This window comes from Microplitis demolitor, chromosome 5 (genome assembly GCF_026212275.2).
Source record: "Microplitis demolitor isolate Queensland-Clemson2020A chromosome 5, iyMicDemo2.1a, whole genome shotgun sequence".
Taxonomy (NCBI): Eukaryota; Metazoa; Arthropoda; class Insecta; order Hymenoptera; family Braconidae; genus Microplitis; species Microplitis demolitor.
The window spans coordinates 16,695,843-16,716,580 of NC_068549.1; the positions used below are offsets into that span (position 1 = coordinate 16,695,843).

General features: G+C 26.6%; 4 protein-coding genes across 4 annotated transcripts; 2 read left to right on the forward strand and 2 right to left on the reverse strand.

Annotated features, from left to right (window-relative positions):
* Positions 1–11,821: 11,821 nt before the first annotated feature.
* Positions 11,822–12,818, forward strand: LOC103573829 (28S ribosomal protein S18c, mitochondrial). The gene is made up of 3 exons (XM_008553063.2): positions 11,822–12,040; positions 12,151–12,284; positions 12,425–12,818. The coding sequence occupies exons 1-3, from the start codon at positions 12,004–12,006 to the stop codon at positions 12,725–12,727; spliced, it is 474 nt and encodes a 157-aa protein (XP_008551285.1). The 5' UTR covers positions 11,822–12,003; the 3' UTR covers positions 12,728–12,818.
* Positions 12,819–12,837: 19 nt separating this feature from the next.
* Positions 12,838–16,164, reverse strand: LOC103573828 (uncharacterized). The gene is made up of 3 exons (XM_014443545.2): positions 15,803–16,164; positions 15,522–15,726; positions 12,838–13,124 (listed from the first exon to the last, which is right to left on the reverse strand). Exons 1-3 carry the CDS (start codon positions 15,949–15,951, stop codon positions 12,942–12,944), a joined length of 537 nt encoding a protein of 178 aa, XP_014299031.1. The 5' UTR covers positions 15,952–16,164; the 3' UTR covers positions 12,838–12,941.
* LOC103573842 (probable serine/threonine-protein kinase clkA) lies at positions 16,041–18,310 on the reverse strand. Its single transcript, XM_008553079.2, has 3 exons — positions 17,334–18,310; positions 17,032–17,253; positions 16,041–16,803 (listed from the first exon to the last, which is right to left on the reverse strand). Exons 1-3 carry the CDS (start codon positions 18,182–18,184, stop codon positions 16,443–16,445), a joined length of 1,434 nt encoding a protein of 477 aa, XP_008551301.1. The 5' UTR covers positions 18,185–18,310; the 3' UTR covers positions 16,041–16,442.
* Positions 18,311–18,619: 309 nt separating this feature from the next.
* LOC103573826 (TBC1 domain family member 7) lies at positions 18,620–20,428 on the forward strand. Its single transcript, XM_008553061.3, has 5 exons — positions 18,620–18,815; positions 18,979–19,328; positions 19,421–19,705; positions 20,010–20,139; positions 20,222–20,428. Exons 1-5 carry the CDS (start codon positions 18,774–18,776, stop codon positions 20,342–20,344), a joined length of 930 nt encoding a protein of 309 aa, XP_008551283.1. The 5' UTR covers positions 18,620–18,773; the 3' UTR covers positions 20,345–20,428.
* The last annotated feature ends 310 nt before the right edge of the window (positions 20,429–20,738 follow it).

Consider the following 20,738-nt stretch of genomic DNA (forward strand, 5'->3'; position numbering starts at 1 on the left):
AATTCGCCGTAGGAAAAATCTGCAGACATAATTTTGTTGAGAATTGAATGCTCTACAAGAAACGTAATCTATCATTTTTTTTTTATAAATCCAATTATTCGAAAGTTATTTGAGCGTGAAGTCGAATTTAAATTAAATTTTCAGAATTTTGTCATTTTTTTGGCGAAAGTATCAGATTTATCACAAAATATCACGGGACATTTTTTTTAGACAATTCTATGCCTTACAAATTATTTCCAATAAAGTTTTTTCGAATTCCGCATTGTTTCCTAGTTATTTTCGTTTTTATGCCAAGCTTTTAAAATCGAACAGAAGACTATTTTTTTACGTGCTTGACATTAAAATAAAAAGAAGTAGAAAACAATGCGGAATCCGAAGAACTTCATTAGAAATAGTTCTTAGAGAATAAAATTGTCTACAAAGAAGGTTTCATTATATTTTGTAATAAGTCTGATAGTTTCGCCGGAAAAGTTAAAACATCTAAAAATTTAATATAAATTAGACATCAAGCTTAAATAACTTTTAAAAGAATGGATGTATCAAAAAGCGATAAGAGACTTTTTTTGGAGAGTGTTCAATTCTAGCGTATTTTACGCCAAATTGAATAATTTAAGAAATTAAAATGTTACACTTTGTGAAATTTATTTTATGTTTTTGTATCGTTAAAGGAATGATTTAAGTAAATTTTTTTGATAATGTTGGGCATTTTGTTGCCGAATTTTTTTTTTTCTTTAAATAATTTATTTATTATTTATGGATAGAAAGTGAAGACTAATATTTTATTTGAATAATATTGATATAATTAGTAAATTAATTATTTTTTAATTTATAATTTTCTTTTTTTCAATGAACTATTATTTTTTAACTTCCCGCTAAGAAAATCGACGATTTTCAAAAATTTCGGGAAGTTATTGTTTTCACCCCGATTTTCGAAAATCGAGTTTTCATCATATGTCGACGTTTTGACGTCCTATGAAGCTATTCTGACTATTTTTAGAATGATGTCCGCGCGCGCGCGCGCGCGTGTGTGTGTGTGTGTGTGTGTGTGTGTGTGTGTGTGTGTGTGTGTGTGTGTGTGTGTGTGTGTATGTATGTAAACTCTTTGTAACTTTTGAACTAATAAATCGATTTGGACGGTTGCGGTGGCAATTGAAAGAACTTGTTGGCCATCAACTTTCCTGAAAATTTCAGATTATTTGATTGAATAGACTTGAAAATATTTGAGAATTACGAAAAAAAAAAAAATTTTTTTTTTAGTTTTTTATTGATTTCTCAAAAACAACTTATCCGATCGACTTCAAAATCTAATCAGCTCTAGAACTCAATAAAACGCGTCGATTGCCTTGTCAACTATCAAAATCAATTGATTACTTCGAAAGATATCGGCGTTGAAATGTTAAAAAAATAATATTTTATGTTATTTGTTCCGGATAAATCACAATATAACATACTAAAATGTACCTGATATCATACCAACTCATCTTTTTTATAGTTTCTTTTGATCATATAATGTCATCGAACTTGGTTTTTAGTTTAAATCATATTATCAACAAAAAAATCGATAAAACGTAGTTTTTAATATTTTTATCGGATATTTCATATTTTATTGTTTCTTACATGAGTCAAAACTTATTTAAATCTTGATTTTGATCCCTGACATTGATTTCTGCCTCAATACACTTATTTTACTGAACATAATCAGGAACTAAATTTTAAAAACCGCTTCATTGATGATTTTCGATTCTTAAATTTTCAAACTTCAGCATAACAGGTAACTTGTTAGAGCTTGAAAAGATCATAAAAAAACAATTGCATGTGATAGCATTTTCGAGCTCGAAGAGCTCGAAAATATATCTACACTAATGTTTTCGAGCTCTTTGAGGTCGAAAACAGCGGGAAGTTTTGGGGCCGGCCCGCAGGGTCAACCGACGCCCAGATTTTTGTTATGTAACTTATGTGTAAATAATTAAATTTTTCAAGTAAAGTAAAAATTATATTATGACAATAAAATATTTTAAATTATTAAAAAATATGTTAATTAAATTATCTATTTTTAAGAAAATATAAAATACAGTTATCAAAATAACAATCTTTAATGATAGTCGTAAATTTTAATGTCTTTATTTTTGTTAATAAATGTTTTAATAGAAATTTTATATGAATTTAAATTTTCTTATTCCGATCCCTACCCGCGTATAATGTTAGAGTTACCTTTCGAGATCTACCTTACCTTCAGAGATATAAAAATTAAAAAAGTTGGTACCGCTGTATACTCTAGTATAAAGTTAATTTGGTATAATATACTGCTACCACTAAATCGCACGAGCATAAACCTCCACTTGCTACAACTTTCGATGCTACCAAGTATGTTGGCAACATACAATCGCTGACTCGAAATTATTGTAAACTTAAATAAGGCTAGACAAAAATTCAACTGGCATTATCAGCAAACTGCTCGCAATTTATTTGACTCATTTTAAAAAAAGTATAAAATACTAATGCATTAAATTATCGTTTTTTTAATAGATTAGTGACTATTTTTCATGATAGCAACAAATACACATGTAACATTTTATGTCCGACTTAATCACTGTATGCAAATACATAACATCAGTTAGATGTACAACTGTTCATAATTTGACATCTTTCTACATTACTAAGTCACCATCTCGTACTGTTACTATCAGCCATCTGTATTTAAAGGAAACAACATTAAATGCAACTGACTAAATACAAATCTGTCTCAAACATCCACTAGAAATAAATACAGTCATTATTAACATCATTTGACTCTTAACTATACCGGAAATAATATTCAATCGAAATACTTTTCGACTCGAAAGAACTGGTTGTTAGGACAAAAAGATGACACCCTTCAATCCTTCTCAATACCTAAATATTTCGATATTTCGGAAGTTACCTTTAAGTTGACAGTAAATTGTCTGTAAACTTGAATTCAATTTGACTACAAGTGTTACTGTCAGACAATGACGTTAAGTTGATTGAAAGTTTCACTTCAAATTGACGGCAAGTTTTTCTGTCAAGTTACATTCAAGCTACTGTCAAATTCTGAAGCCAATTTAAAGGAAAGTATTACCCAGCTAAGGTTTGCCAGAAACTTTCTCGTTAAGTTAGCCGAAAATGTTGCTCTGCAGAACTTGCAGAGCAAGGTCTGGCTAACAGGGAAGTTGCCGTTACGAGACAGCACATCAGGTAATCGAGGGATTACCGTCCCTTTAAATTTGATCTGATTCGTTTTAATGTCAAGTTCATTGTTGACGACACTCATTAGGGCTCAGGTAGAAATTTACCATTGGGTTTGTTTCCAGAAAACCTTCATGTTTAAACATGGATTATCGTAATTACAGTTACATACAAGTGTTCCATAGTACAATATATATTATTTAATGACCCACATTTTCGTAACAGTCATTAATAAATAGTAATTAACTATGTATAAGCTTTTCTATAACAAAGAAGCGTCAGTAATGTCATAAATTATTTAAATTTTAAGAGTAGATAGATTATCAGATAATTATAGAAAGTAAATGAGAAATAGAGTGGATAACTATAATAATCGAGACGATGGAGAGTATATCATCTCCATAGTCGAGACAATGGTCCAATTGGAAATTCCCCATTGTTAAATAGATAAATAATTTTGATAGAAAGAAAATAATTTTAAGGGCAACTTAAGAACTTTTAATGTCTAGTATGGGCTTACATTTGAATAATTTTATCTTTATTATGAAGCAATTTTTCCAAGATTACTTTTGTTAATACACTTATCCAAAAAATTAGAAAAACAAAAAAATTTTATAAATTTTTTTGTGATTTTTGGAAGGCTGTATTTTCGCGAAAAATGATCGTGTTGAAAAATTAAAAAAAAAAAGCTAATTGAAGCTTGAAATCTCTAGCTTAAAAATCTGTTAGCCAAATAATTTTCTGAGCCACGGTTTTTGCAGAATCATAAGAAATAGATCGAGACAAAATTTATCTAAATTTTTTGATTTAGTTTTTTAGGTCTACGAGGCCGGGAAAATTTTCTTCGGAAAACCCGATTCACGGCTCATTTAGGAAATTTATTCAGCTACAATTTATTGCTTTTTTTTGTTTCTCTGTAGGACAATTTGCTGCTGAGATATCAGCCCTCAAATAAAAAAGGATCCTTTTGTCTTTGATTATCGATATCTCAGCAAAATTCTTTACAAGTTCCATTTTCGATTAGAAAAAAAAAATTTTTTTATCCTTAATATCAATTCGAAAAACCCGCAAAAAATGGTTATTTTCTGGTTTTTTAGTCAACTCATCGCTACTTTGCAAATATTGATGGAAAGGTTAATATTGCCAGGTGATTTTACAGCTTAATGTACCCCCAAAAACCCGGAAAATTTTCAGATTGATCCATTGAACCGTTTGTCTCGGCCGATTGCTCAAACTTTTATAAAACAATTGAAGGAACAAATTTTGTTCCTTAATTTGTGTAATCAATACTAATATGAAAATTTGATTTTTTCCGGATTTGTTTCCACTTTTGGGTTAATTATTTAGTAAATGTGAGGTAGAGAAAAAAAAACAATTTTTCCGGAAAAGGAAAAAATAACCCCCGAGTAAAACATGAAAAAAAAAAAAAAAGTAAAAAAATTCTTGCTTTATCTCGCTTTTTGGAAATTTTTTTTTTTCCTTGCCTCATATGTACTGAATAACTAACGCGAAAATGAAAGAAAATCCAAAAAAAATTAATTTTTTCATTTTGGTACTGATTACTCAAATTAAGGAACAAAACGTGTTCCTTTAATTGTTTTGTAAAACTTTGAGCAATCGGCCCGGACAAACGGTTCAATGGATCAATCTGAAAATTTTCCGGGTTTTTGGGGGTACATTAAGCTGTAAAATCACCTGGCAATATTAACCTTTCCATCAATATTCGCAAAGTAGCGATGAGTTGACTAAAAACCCAGAAAATAACCATTTTTTGTGAGTTTTTCAAATTGATATTAAGGATAAGAAAAAAAAACTTTTTTTTAATCGAGAATGGAACTTATAGAGGATTTATTCAAGTTTCTTAAACTGCCACTGAGATTACTGTGCGACCATTAGTTGCCGAGATATCGATAATCAAAGACAACAGGATCCTTTTTCATATGAAGGCTGATATCTCAGCAGCAAATTGTCCTATAGAGAAACAAAAAAAAAGCAATACATTGTAGTTGAATTGATTTCCTAAATGAGCCATGAATTGGTTTTTTCGAAGAAAATTTTCCCGACCTCGTAAACCTAAAAAACAAAGTCAAAAAAATTAGAAAAATTTTGTCTCGATCTATTTCTTATGATTCTGCAAAAACCGTGGCTCAGAAAATTATTTAGCTGACAGATCTTTAAACTAGAGATTTCAAGCTTCAATTTGCTTTTTTTTATTTTTTCAACACGATCATTTTTCACGAAAATACAGCCTTCTAAAAATCACTAAAAAATGTATAAAATTTTTACTCCCTTTAATTTTTTAGATAAGTGTATAATTGAGCATTATTTAAAAATTTTTTTCGTTAAAATTAAAAAAAAATTCAGAATTCCAGTCGAAAAATGTTAATGACTTTGGTTTTATAACAAAAACTATACTAACTATTTTATTCCTTTGAATCTAATAATTATGTGAAATATAATTTTTCTTTATGTAAATTACTTATAAAAAAATTTTATTTTATCAAATTTATTCGATTTCCAGGACTTCTTTTGTCACCTTTTTTAAAGGGTACTCCATTTCTCCCCCAAAAAATTCGATTTTCGAAAATTAGAGCGAAACCAATAACTTGCCGAATTTTTGAAAATTTATAATTTTCTCAGCAGGAAGTTAAAAATGAAATTTTTTTTTTGCAATTCGTGTATGCCATAGTCCGTTCAATTTATCTGTATGCAAAACATTAAAATAATTAAGCGCAAAAATTCAGTGTTCTGAAAAATTTATTAATTAGTAGCTTTCAGATAAAATAAAATAATAACCGAATTTTGGTAGATTTTTCAGAGGGCCCATGTTGCCCCAAATAAAAATTTTTTTTGTTGGAGCATGTTAATGACGAACACATGGTAGAAAACTAGCAGAAATAAAAGGAGTAAAAAGAACAAATATCAAATCTTTTTTTCACGACCCATTTTGCTCCAAATTTAAAGAGTTTAAATTTTCAATAAATGTGGTATATTGAGACAAAAGGTAAGTATCCCCCTCCCTTCTTCCCCTATTTGAGCCCCCAAAAACTCAGTCTTTCCTTAAGTACTCCCTTTTGCCCCTCTCTTCCTGAATTATGACCACAGATATTTAAGAGTGGGAGAGAAAAGTAATTATCTGGGAAGATTTTGTTAAGGTCGAAGGTACCATAGACAACATCATTCACAACCGTTTTCGATCTTGAGACGATCAGTCGTACAGTCAATCTCGTCCCAAAACTACAAACTTAAAACAGTGATCGTTAATAATTTAACTTGAAGTTATTACTAAGTGCAGTTACTCTCACAGTAAAGTGTCAAAGTTAATCAAATTAAAAGTTCATTATTTAAAAGTCGACAATCATTAATTGCATCACTCATTACGATGGAATCAATCCGTTCAAAATTCAATTGCGAATACGTTAACAACTTAATCAAACAAGTAGATGTCGAAAATATCAATACAGTGGTTCCAGTCATGGGTGGTTTTACGCTGCTTCATATAGCAGCTTTCAATAATGATGAAAAATTGGTGGACTATCTGCTCCGCAAGAAAGCTGATGTGAATTCAAGAAGTAAATACTGGGGTACAGCTCTTCACATTGCTGTTATAATGGAGAACTTGAGTATAATTGAAAGCCTCATCAACTATGGAGCAGACGTTAATACTCTGCTAATTCAGGACTCTGATTTGATCCATTACCTGTATAGAGCTGAGCCAAATCTTGAAGAAAATCCTGAGTATTTATTACAAAACCATGCCATTGAGACTGCAATGTTGGAAATTTATGATTTTTATTTTGGCAAATCACCGTTACAAATTGCTGTTGATCGAGGTAATGAAAAAATTGTAGAACTACTTTTAAAAAATAATGCTGATCCGAACCTTGATACTCATCATTTTGAAACACCACTAATATGTGCTATTACTAAAGAAAACTTACCAATTATGGAGCTTCTTCTAGCATACGGTGCAGATGTTAATAGTGTAAGTGAATGTGGTTTTTCAAAAGAAAGTCCTCTACATATTGCTGTCCAATCCCGAAGTTCGGAAGCAGTAAAATTAATCTTGAACCATAGTATGGTTGATAAAAATATAGTGACAGCGTATAAATGTTCAGCGCTTCATTACGCATTTTTCGCAACCGACGATAATATCATAAGACAACTGCTTAATGCTGGTGTTGATATTAATTTAAAAAACGCTAGTGGTAAAACAGCATTTACTTCACGACATAATCATTCACAAAAAGTTAAAGACACAATTACTGAATATATTGCCAAACTCAGTGCGACGAATTGTTACATTGATAAAGAAAATTTAGCAGTCGTAGATAGTGGAAAATTTGGTGAATTGCGCGGTCAGTGCATAAGCGAAATTGAAAAACTGAAGATAACATATATTGGTACGAGTAATGTTACATTTTATAATGTTCTATGTAATAAATGTGAACACAAATTAGCTTTAAGTTTGAAGTATGTTAGTGATAGTACTATTTTAAATTTGAACATCGAATCTTTTTTTCCACTATACGGTGGAATGATTGCTTATCGTTTAAGAAAAGCATTAGGACGGAAAAAATTGCTATCCAATGCTATTAGTTTAATTGATGATATTTTCAATAACATTCAACTTCCAAGTACTTTTACGAGGAGTATTTTAAAATTACTGACTAATGAAGATTTGGAAAAATTACAATGATATATTTATAGGAATATTTTTAATTAATATTATTAAGTCTGTAACATTTTGAAATATTTTCATGGGTGTAGGGTTAATAAGTATATAAATTTGTGGTTTTTATTAGTAATGTCAAATAATAACTTATTTAATTTATTTATTTTTAATACGTATATAACATTAAATGTTTCACTTATATGTGCACACATGTGTAATTAAATAGATTAAGTTGTGTTTTTATTATTTATATTTTTTTTTAATTCTCTGATGCAAAAGAAATATAGTCATTGTAAAATAAAAGAAAAATTAATTATAGTTTGGTTTCAAAAATGAAATTTTAATACAGAAGTTATTTTTAATAAACTCATAGTCCATAAGTCGTAATTTAAAATTGTAATTATTAATTTAATTTATTTATTTTTATTACATATATGAATATTGTATATATGAAAAATAAATCACTATATTTTTTGAATTTTGTGTAAGTGTCACAATTTATTTTAATATTTAATTATTTATAATTTTAATTACTATTATTTATTAATTTTTTTAATACAAATTTCTGCAATTGTTTTAAATTTGATTTTTATTTTCATTGTTCTCTAAGTATTTCAAAATGAAATAAGTAAAGTAAAAATAGAATCATTAAATAGAATAAATAAACAATTACATTATCATTCCAAACATCACTTTTAAATAAATATTCAAAACTTTAATTTGCAAAATTTAAAGTAGAAATTGGCATAATTGTAGTATTAGTTAATAAATAATAATAAGCGATAGAAAGTATAATTATAAGTTTTAAATTTCATTAATAATAATTAATTATAAATCAAAGTCTCTATTGACGAGTGATTTTTTTTAATAATAAGAATAAGAATTAAGAACAAGCTTGCTGATTATAGTCAAGATTTAGAAAATAAGATTCTAAAACAGGTAAGTTCGAAGTCATGTTAACAATCCAGCATTCAGCTACATCCCCTTTCATTACCTGCATTGGAACTTGAAGTATCAGTGTCAGCAGCCAGTCAGAAAAAAGTAAATTTAAGATCAATGGTGTGATCAACTTTTAGCGTAAGCATTAATTATCATTTGCAATTTATAATTAAACAGAAACTATAAATACTATTTATTATTCTAACTTCTTTCGACTGACTGTAGAGACATATTGAAACTTTGAGTTTCGATGCTGTTATCACGAACAGTATTTCAAATAATTTAATTTTATAAAATTCAAAACAAAATATCAAGTATGAGATAGAATTATATCCATAAAGTTTAATTATTTATTAGTCTCATGATGTAACTGCAATTAAAATAGAAAAATTTTTATCTGAAATTTTTTCTGCTACAATATAAATTATTAGAATCCATGAAACATATCCAAAATCGGTAATAAAAATTAGCTATCAAATAACTTATACCTGAGAGTTAAAAAAACGAATGATAAAATTCCTGTCTGAAAGAATAAAGTTATAATTAAGTAAAATTGGAATGGACAATAAATAAATAATCAAATTATTTCATCAAATTTTTTTTTTATTATAAAAATTACATTTCAACTGCGTAACTATACAATGAAATCGGAAGTTTAAAAAAAAAGCTTAATTTTAAATTATTAAATATTATTATTAACATTAGAAATTTATAATTTTTTAGTAGTTATACTTTTTTTTTATTACTTATAATTGTTTATTAACAGTAAATTTTTTTTTGCTTTAGTTCCTTATCAAATTTATCGTGTATTCAATTATCATTTAGAAATTTAATTTATATTCAAGTTAGTTATTAATTTTATTTTACAATTAAGTTTAGGGGAGAGTGGGGTCAATTGAACCAAAAATACTTAAGACGCGTTTTCATTTGTTTCTCTATTCGCACTCAACTGGATAAACGGTACTATCTCTGTTGCACTTGTACATTAAATAGGAACTTTGTCCAAGCTTTTCTCGTAAACAAATGGAAATTATCAAAAAATTCAAGTGCACTTCGCTAGTTCATAGAGTAAAGCATCGGGTCTGTGTCTTTATTTTGCGTTTAGAGCTTTTATTTCAGAGAAAAGCTGGGACAAAATTATCTGAAAACCGTTCTTAAACTTTTTTTTTTTATATGAATAAAAGCAAAATCATAACCTTTTTCTTTACGAAATTATAATTTATTATGTACACTATAATTTCTCATTTTACTATTTATTATTATGGTGATTTAATTTTACTGTTAATATTGCTTTTAATAACAATTAAGCATTAAAAAAATGGTAATAGTAAAATAAAACCACAATAATAATAAAAAATATCGCGTGACCTTGACAAGTCCGTTATAAAGCACAACCTCTCCCTGATTAAAAGAAACGATTCAAAACGATTTGGAATGTTAAATGTCCATAAGAAAGGCGATTCTAAAGTATTCAAAAGCATTAAAAAGTACCCCAATAGCCAGTTGAGCTCAACCTACAGTCAAATTGCGCGTAAATTTGACGTCAGATTAAAGCGGCTATTTGATGTATTCGAGACATCAAAAATTGAGTGGCAAAATTTGACTGCAGTAGAAGCTCAAATTGACCTAAATTGTTTTTTATGGTGATTTTAGAATAGCAAAAAAAAAGTTGTTCAAACATTCTTCAACTTTTTTTTAATAAACTGAATATTTGTGTCATGATGGCCATTTTTAATTTTTGTTTGTATTCTTTTTTTTTATTTCAAAGTTCTCTGAACACTTAAAAATTTTCAAGATGTGTTTTGAGAAAAAAGTTTAATGGAAAAAATTGCAAAAAGCTTTAAAGTTTGATATTATAAAATGACAAAAAAAAAATAAAAAATGGTAGTCATTGAAAATTTTTGTTTTTTTTTTATTTGAAAAAAAAAATGATGGTAGGTTTTAATAATTTTTTTGTATTTTTTTTCCACAGTGAATTGGCTGTGGTACCACACTAAAATCACTGCAATACCACTGTGAGGTAACTATGAATCGACTGTGATAACATATAATAAGATCACTGTGAAACCACTATTGAATCACTGTGAGATAACCATAAAACTACAGTGACCGAATGGCACAAAATCACGGTGATTTCACTGTAATTTCATCATGGTCTCACAATGTTTTTACTATAATCTCACTGTGATTTCACTGTGATTTTACAGTGATTTCAGGTCCACGAGGGATTGGAAGGTATTGAAATGATGAAAGATTGAATTTCTTTCAATACGTTTGAATTCCATTTTAAGAATTACAAAGTATTCAAATGATCAAAATTTCAATTCCATTCAATATTTTCCAAAACCTCCATATAGATTGAAAAGAATTGAAATAATTTTCAATCCTTTTCAATGAGTATTTTTAATCAGGGCGTCGATGTAGAAAATTAGCGAAGCTATATCTACAATTTTTTTTATAATTTATCGTTTAAAAAAATTAAAAAGTTATTAGACCTCGACTAATTTCAGTATCATTACATTTGTACATACAGCCGCGATGACGTAGATATCGTACAGTATCGTTAATTTTTATACGTATATAAATCTTATTATAACGCTTTGGTACAGCTTGGAGCATTAATGCCTGGTCTTTGGATCTAATCTAAAAGATATTCTAATGACCAGGCATTTGTGTTACAAGCTGTACGAACGGGGCACATTTTCGCCGATCCAGTCTCACCAGAGACTTCAGTTCCTCCAAAGAGTATAGGATACTCTTTGCATATTTTTTAATTGATATAGGTTCATTAGCTTCTATTACGAAAACTGTTTAAAATATTTGAATTGCCGCTTTTATTCAAATTGTACTCACGCTTGCGTATAACAGTGAAAAAGCCTTTATAACAAACACCACTTAGCTTTAGTCGGTACAGTGTCGATAAAATAAGAATCTTCCATTGATTTTCTCAGAAACTTTATATCCCATGGTGAATAGATGACACCATTCTCTAGTTTCCATGCTCCATGCGTTATGTCTATGGAATCTAGCACCCGGTATTCGGTATTTCATTGCATTTTATTTCATCTTTCCTGAGTGTTCGATAGTTCTTGAAAATTTAAAAAATTTTCGCACTATTGCATTTTTCATAAAAAAAAAATATATATTAGCCAAAAATAATAAATAAACAGTCTTAGCATTATTCAATGGCCTTATTATCAAGAAATATATTTGAAATTTCAAGTAAGTAGAAAATAATTTAGTTTATAACCTAGAAATAACATTCGTGTTGAAATTATAATTCCTTAAATATATTGTTTATTAAAATTCAATGTGTTTTTTTTATTTTTAAGAATACACTTTAATATTATCACGGCGCCTGATACATAATATTGTTGATAAAACCAATCAATCAGAAGCAGTAATACGAAATGGACCCTTAGACGATGATTTTGTAGTACCGAATGGGCCTTTAGACGAAGATCTTGTAAGTTAATTGTTAATTTTTGAAAATTAATGTAATTAAAAGAATAATTTATAAAATGGGTTTATTATTTTAATTAAAATATACATAAAATAAATTATTTATGATTTGTTAATAATAATAATAATAATTTTTTGTTATAGCCCATTAAAATGGAAAGAAATCCATTTGAGAAAGAAAAAAAATTATGTGTTTTATGTAGATTAAACATAACTCCTGATTGGAAAAACGTACGACTATTGTCACAATTTCAAAGTGCATACACTGGAAGAATTTATGGGCGTCATATAACTGGTTTATGTAAGCATAAGCAAGAATTAGTTGAACGTGAAATTCTCAAAGCACAAAATTGTGGTTTTATGAGTTTTTACTATAAAGATCCTAATTTCTCATACGACCCAATGCTTTTTGATCCTAATAATCCATTTAGACCACACAAATATTAGTGAAAAGAACTTTCTATAATTGAATTGTAACTTAATTTGACGATTTTCTTTTTTTCTAAAATACTAGACACAATAAAAAGAAAAAAAAACAAACAAATTTAATGGTTATTCTTTATTTAATAATTTAAAAATATATCATAATTTATATAAACTTCTAATACTTAAAATAATTATAAAGTATTTTTTAAATTGTTTTCTCAAATACAATTAAATATTAATGATCTTTAGGAAAATCAACAATATGTTCAGGAATACCTAGCATTTTCAATATTTCAGTCATTTCTAAAGTTTTTCCATTATCAAGTTTTTCTGAGCAATCCTTTTGATATTGAGTAAGAGCTTGTTGACAAGCTTCTCTCCATCTTACAATATCTACGTGGACATCTTCTTTTTTGTTCTAAAAAATGCATTTAATTACAATTATTAAATACATAGAGTTTAATTTTTTCAAGTCAATAAATTATATTTTTTTTTTTTTTGTACAAAATATATAAACCTTATGTAAATATTCACATAAACATTCGTTAGTTTATTTAGACGTTAATATTTAAAACTTTCTACGGTAATTAATTTTCTATCAATAAATTTTTTTTTTTAAAAAAACTTATATACATTCAAAAAAAACAATAGTATATTGCATGGCAAGGGATAAAATATAGCGACACCACACGCGATGAAGTTAGCTGTCCGATATGAAGGCGAAAGCTGACATCATCTGGTCTTAAAGCTGGGCCGTACTTGACAAATTCTCGAATTTTAGATTTCTCTTAATTTATTAATTATCATTACAGTGATTTTTTCAGCTTCCGAAAAAATGCGTAGAACGAACAAGTCACACGTATATTTAAAACTTAATTAGATATCTAAAATCCGGAAATTCAATTAGTACTGCCGATCCTTAATTCTTGTTTTATCCATTACCACGCAATATACTTTTCATATTACCCGCATTGAAACTGAGAGTTATAATGTCTAGATCCATTCAAAGTAGGGTAATAGATGTTTTGTTTTTAATAAAATTCAAGTAAATTAACAGAGAAAACAATAACTTATGAATTAAACAATTTTCCCTTATTATTTTTATTGATTTATTTTATTAATTTTTCAGAGACACTTATTAATTTCATTGGATATTAGAATAATATAAATATTAGTGTGCACTGAGAAAAAAAAGTACTATTTTCGAAACAAGAATTTCTTGGTTCAAGAAATCCGTTCAAAATATTTATTTTATTATTATTAATTATCAATTTCTCGAGAAAAGAGCATCAAATTTATTTTTTTTTATTATATGAATTTGATATTATATTATGAGTAAACAAAAGAATAGCTTTACTTGAATTAAATAAAAATTATTTCCTTCAATTCTACGAATTCTTGAGACAAAATTATATATTCTTGAAAATTATCAAGAAAATATGTTCTTGTATCAAGTAAATGTTCTTAACAAAAGTATTTTTTTTTCTCAGTGTGGACGTTAAAAATTAAATTTTTTCAGACGCCGCATAAAAAGCTTCTTTTTAATCAAAAAATAACTGGGGAATTTAATTTTTTCTAGATCCGGAAAAGGTCATATTCATTTTTTTATAAAATGTGTATTTATGAAGATATTTTTAAAAAAAATTTCTTACATCTGATGAATTGAGCGTTTTAAGGATTACAAATGTTATAAATAACATTTTTCTATGTATACAGAAACTGTAACAAGCCTTAATAATTGATATGTTACGAGCTATGAAGTTGTCTATATTTATGAAAAAACGTTATTTTTAACATTCATAATCCTTAAAATACTGAATTCATAAGATCTAAAAAAGTTTCTTTAAAATATCTTCTTAACTACACATTTTATAAAAAAAAAATGAACACGGTCTTTTTTGTCTAGAATTTAATTTCCTACAAAATTGTTCCCACGATTTTTTTCTTTAATCCGCATGTTTCACGAGATATTTAAAAAAACCGCGATTGTATCGAAAAATGAACTTTGATCATTCTGAGGCACGTGTTCTTTTTACTTAAAAAGAAAAAACCATATTCCCCACGTATCTTTTCACTAAAAATAAGCTTTTTATGGGGCGCCTGAGAAAATTTAATTTTTAACGACTACCCTAATAAATATTCTCATAATAATAAAATTAGCAGGAAATTGAACATTCAATATAATTTTATTTTTAATGTAGCAACGTTTCGCTCTCTTAACTAGAACTTCATCAAGCTTATAAAAAACAATACCAGCTTAATGATATAGTACAATACTTTCTCATCAATATAACAATATTCACTTGAATAAGTTATATTAATATTCAATATATTGAACATATAGATTCACTATACTAATTAAAAACTGCTTTATTGCTAAGCTTTTAATTAATTAACTTCTAGTATTTCAGAAACCTGCTGATGATGATGTTCTAAAAAATAGAACGAAACATTGCCGAATCAATAAAGGTTTTATATAGGATGGTAATACGTCATTGAAGAAATATTTAAAGGTTTATTATAAATAAATGCAATTCTAGCAAGAAAAAATGAAGACAGAAACTGATCGGTTTCTGTCCGCTAAATCGCATCAGAATAAAAAGAATAGATTCAGCATGTCACTCTGAGTACGTATATACTGATGTAATTAATTATTTTAGAGCAGAGTGCAGAGCAGACAATTGACATAAATGTATGATAAATGTGCTCAGAGGAACATGCCAAATTTGTCAAGATATTGTAACTTGCAGTTTCAATACAGGTAATATAATAAATTAAATTTCAGTAAAAAAATTTAATTTTACATATTTTTTACCTTTTTTCGATAAGCCAGCTTAGTTTTTAAAACCTCAATTTCTAGTTTTTTACTTCTAATTCGATTTTTAATCGCTAATAAATCACTTTTAGTTGGTTCTGAAATTGGTTCTTGTAAATTAAATGTTAGACCACAAATATTTTCTGATTTGTCTAATTCAATTTTGCGACGTTTTATAATATCTTGGGGTGGCGTTGAAACTTTTCTGTATTCAAAATTTTTAAAATCAAATAATTATAAATATATATTATATAATTATATTGATAAAAAAATATATTTACAAATCAGGAGATGGTGATACTGGATAAAGCCTCTTCAAATTACTCTTAACTGGCGTCGTATTATTTCTTATTGGCGAACAAAATGGTTTATTCGCTAAATAACTATTTCTTAATGGGGTGCGCATTAAATTTGTATTTTTATTATTCATTTCAATAATTATATTAATTTTTTATATTTCTTATGACTAATATACAACTTTATAAATCACCGTTATAAAATTAATCGAAACAAAAAGAAAACATTAAAGAATATTGATTTATTAAATTCTATCAATTGATTTTTATAATTACATTTTTAGATGCGGTTATGTTGAATTAATTTACAACATTAAATGGATAAATACAATGTAAATTATTATATGATACTTTATACGTAAAAACAGCTGATAAACAACTTAATATACGCACGTGTTATTGTTGGTTCTCTATTTTCGGTTACCAGCAGACAATAAAAAAGAACAAAACTGTTATACAATTGTGTGGAAAAATTTAAAAACATACTAAAAAAAATATTCTGATTAAAATAATTATTAAAATTTTCAAAGCAATGATGAAAATAATAATGATAAAATACATAAATTTAAAAAAGTATAAAGAAGTTTTTATAATAATATTAAATTAATTATTATAATTATTATAGTTATTTTTTAACGATAATATTACGACCAAGTGGATTAAATTGGTACATTGATGCTGAATCACTTAAGTTATCATTATTCATTTTATCATTTTGATTTTTTTCTAGACCGTTAATATTTTTATTAACGTTAATTTTTATATTATTAGCGATATTATTAATATTTTTATAATCATTTAACGGTTTCTTATGATTATCTTTATGAATTGCAAAAGCTTCTTTAATTGTAGATTGTCGTTGATTTTTTTTTGTAGAATTTACTTGATCATTTATTTTACTATAATTATTTTTAGCTGAATTATTTATGTTTCTTGAATATGGATTGTTTTTCATAGCTCCTCGATTTGAAATTTCTGTTTTTTGTCTGAAAGTTAAATTATAATTTAAGATTACATAATTTTTTTTTGTTACTTCACCCATGATTAAAAGAAACGATTTAAAACGATTAGAAAAAAAAATTTTAAATACTTTTTAATGCTTGCCAATACTTTGAATAATTTTGAGTCACCCTTCTTATGGACATTTTAAATGGCAAATCGTTTCGAATCGTTTCTTTTAATCAGGAAAGATAAACTAATAATAAAATATTTACGAATAAATCTTAGATTTGATGTTAATTGAGTTTAATTTATTGCCAGTACTACTATTATTATTGCCATAACTTTCAATTCTAATTGGAAGTTTAACATATCGTTTTTCAGTTTTAAAATCAAATTGATTGTCATAACCCACTAATACTGGAGGAGTTGGAATTTCAATATTGGTAGATGATTCTTTTTTAGACAAAGCTGTTCTCATTTGATTTAAATATTCACTGTAACGAAAATTAATCATTACTATTTTATCATTAAAAATATTTATAATATTAATTTTATAAAATTTAAAATATAATACCTATATTGATATAAATCATTGGATAATTCAAATAATTTATTTTGTCGATTTAAAACAACTGAGACCATGGAATCGTTAACAGTTTTATCAAATTCTCTTGTTTTACTCTTTATTCTTTTATTGTTGCTATCAATATTATCTTCATTATCATATTTTCTTTTATTATTTTTACCTACATCTCCATTTGTAACCTCAGTAATCAAATGATCAAGTTTTTCTAACTCTTTTTCGGATGGGAATTCGTTATCAAACCAAAGATTATCAGTTTCGTTTTGTTTTTCTGTCAAATCTGTTTGCGTTTCTTTGTCATGTAAAGTTTTTTTGTTACCATTCACGTTTCCGACAATATGTGATGTGATTTTTTTTCGTAAAGGTTCAGGTATATTTTGTATTTCGTTCAGATGTTCTTGGTCTTGTTCTAATTGTTTTAGTGCTTTATCAACACCTGTACACACAAAGCTAGGAGTATCATTGAAAGTAAAATTGTCTTCATTAACTTTATCATTATTATTATTAATATTATTTGTATTAATTTGATGACTTTGATGACTGATCTGATGTTCTTCATTATTTATATCAGCGAATTCTGAATCAAGATTGTCCAAACTTATTCTTGAAAATGATCGTGTAGCTCTCATGAGTTCATGAGATTTTTCAAAATTTTCTAATGATTGTGAATAAATGTTGTCTTCAAAATGAACTGAATTTTCTTGTTTCACTACAACATTTTCAGAATTATTATTATCAACTTCTAATTTACATGTCGTACAAATACTTTCTTTATCAATAAATTCAAAAATTTCGTCGTCTTCTTCTAACAATTTATCAACTGATGCTTTATAATTATTCATTTTTATTTATTATTGCAATTTTAATTTTCAAATCAAATACTTAATAATTATTGTTAATATAATTATAGTGTTTGTTGACATAAACAATTTATTTTTATTTAAAATTATCAGTCAGCAGCTGTTAGAATTTAAAATTGAAAAATGAATACTATCGATATAAAAATTTCGAGAGTAAAAATACGATCATGCGACTCTATAACCTCGTGGCAATTTATAAAATTAAATGTTTCAAATTTTTATAGATTTGAACAAAATTTTTCATAAAAATAATTTGATAATTTCCATGGATACTAGACATAGATAATATCAATTATTTATAGTAAAGGATTCATAAATAAAAAGTAATTTAATCTAAATTTAAAATTTTACGCGAATTTTAAATCGCGTCAAAACTTCGCGCACCCGATTCGGATGCGCGTGTATATATATACATATACATAACATTTTTTTATTTGTATTAAGATGAATGACAAGTAAATTGATCATTACAAGGTTCTATGGTGTTATAAGTTTATCGATACAGCGTATAATATATGTTTAAAAATAATTAATATAATTATTGATTGTCATGAGATAAATTATCAAAATTATGGCTGATGAACGAAATTTTCGTTCTTCTTATTATGAAAAAGTAAGTAATATTTATTATTATGATATTAGAAAACGATTATCAAATAAATAATCATGGAAGAGGTTAAAAAATAAAGTATCTATTATACTAGTTAATAATAACAATAATTAAATAATGACAATAAAAGTAATAATCATATTTTTTATTTCAAATCATTAAATAGGTAGGTTTTCGTAGTGTTGAAGAAAAAAAATCATTAGAAATTTTATTAAAGGAACAGCCATTTGATAAAGCAAAATTAAAACAATTTTGTCTTCGATTCACTGTACCTGCAATCTATAGGAATTTTCTATGGAAAATATTGTTAGATGTTACACCAATTTATACAGGAAGTAATGATTTTGTAGCATCACAAAGGAGAGATGAATTTCATGACTTGAGAAAGGCATTGAGAGTTACTAAAATAGTTGATGAAAATTCTAAACCTCATCAAACATTACTCATCATGTGGTTATTGAGAACAAGACGGGCTAAATTAGATATAAACGCTCAATTAGAGTCTTCATTGTTTAGGTAAAGATCAATAAACCATAATTATTAATAAATAATGATATTATTAATTAATATCATAATAAATAAATTATTTTATTGATTATTCGGTTTAGAGCAATGAGCAGAATAGCTGAAAGTCTCTGGCATATCATGGAAGGTGATCACGAGTATGAAAAAATAATAGATATTTATTGGCTACTGTGTGGATTTTTAGATCATGTTGATAAATTTTATAATGATGTTGGAAGATTAATAGATTGTACTTCGGCGCTTCTTGAAAAAGAAGACTTGTCTCTTTATAAACATTTATTAAAATGTGAAGTTTTGAATAGTATTCCTTTTGACCAGTGGTTCTGTTCTTGTTTTGCTGAAACTATTTGTGATGGATCTCTTCCAAAGTATTATAAGTTATTTACTTTGTGAATAGTTTATTAATTGAGACATTGATATAAGATCTTAATAATAATAAAAAAAAAATTTCGAACTTTAAAATATACATTAAACTCGAAACGATCTATTTAAAAAAAAAAAAAAAAAAAAAAATTAATGAATAAGAAAATATCGAGTGTTTTCCAAAAACATGAACATTTAATCTTTTTGAAATTAATGTTTTCGTATAAATGTCTTTTTTAATTTTTAACTTAATCAATTCATTAATTAAAACTTGTAACCACATTTAATAATTATTTCTCGTTATTCTAGAATTTGGGATAAAATCGCCGTTGGAGCTTATAAAATTCTTGCTTTTGTTGCGGCTGTTATTTTTATAACTCTCAGAAGATTTCTATTAAATTGTGATAGTACAGATTGTGTATTAGATACTATTTCACATGTAAGTTATGAGAACAAAATATCTTTAAAATAGTTTTTATTTAGACTTTTTAATTTAATTGGAAAAAAAAAAAAAATTCCAGATAAATGAAGAAACATCTGAAATGATAGTCAACAAAGCAATAGAGCTATGGCAACAAAGTGGTTCTGCTCTTGTAACAATGTCTCCAAACACGAATATTATAAATTCAACATCAAACGCATGACGTATCAATTATAAAGTTTATCCGACCAAATGTTTTTTTCTACTGATATTTTGTAAATAATAAATATTGCCTGCATAAAAATTATCATTGACTATACAGAAAAAAATTTAAGAAAAAAACAGTTTAAGAAAAAGTACACCCCAACTGTTCCTTTATCTTAAAAATAATTATTTATTGATGCAATCATACATCGTACATATACAATTTTCTCGATGATAAATCGAGCTCTAAATTTTTTTTCAACAGCTATGCATTCATATTTTCTTTCTTTTATCATGATGTTTTAATTAATTACGTCTCTTTCGTTAAATAGTTTTCATTTTTTTTAAGTCGAAAATTTAATTTATTGGTTTTTGTATGTATTCATTTCGTACGTAATTACAGTATAAATACA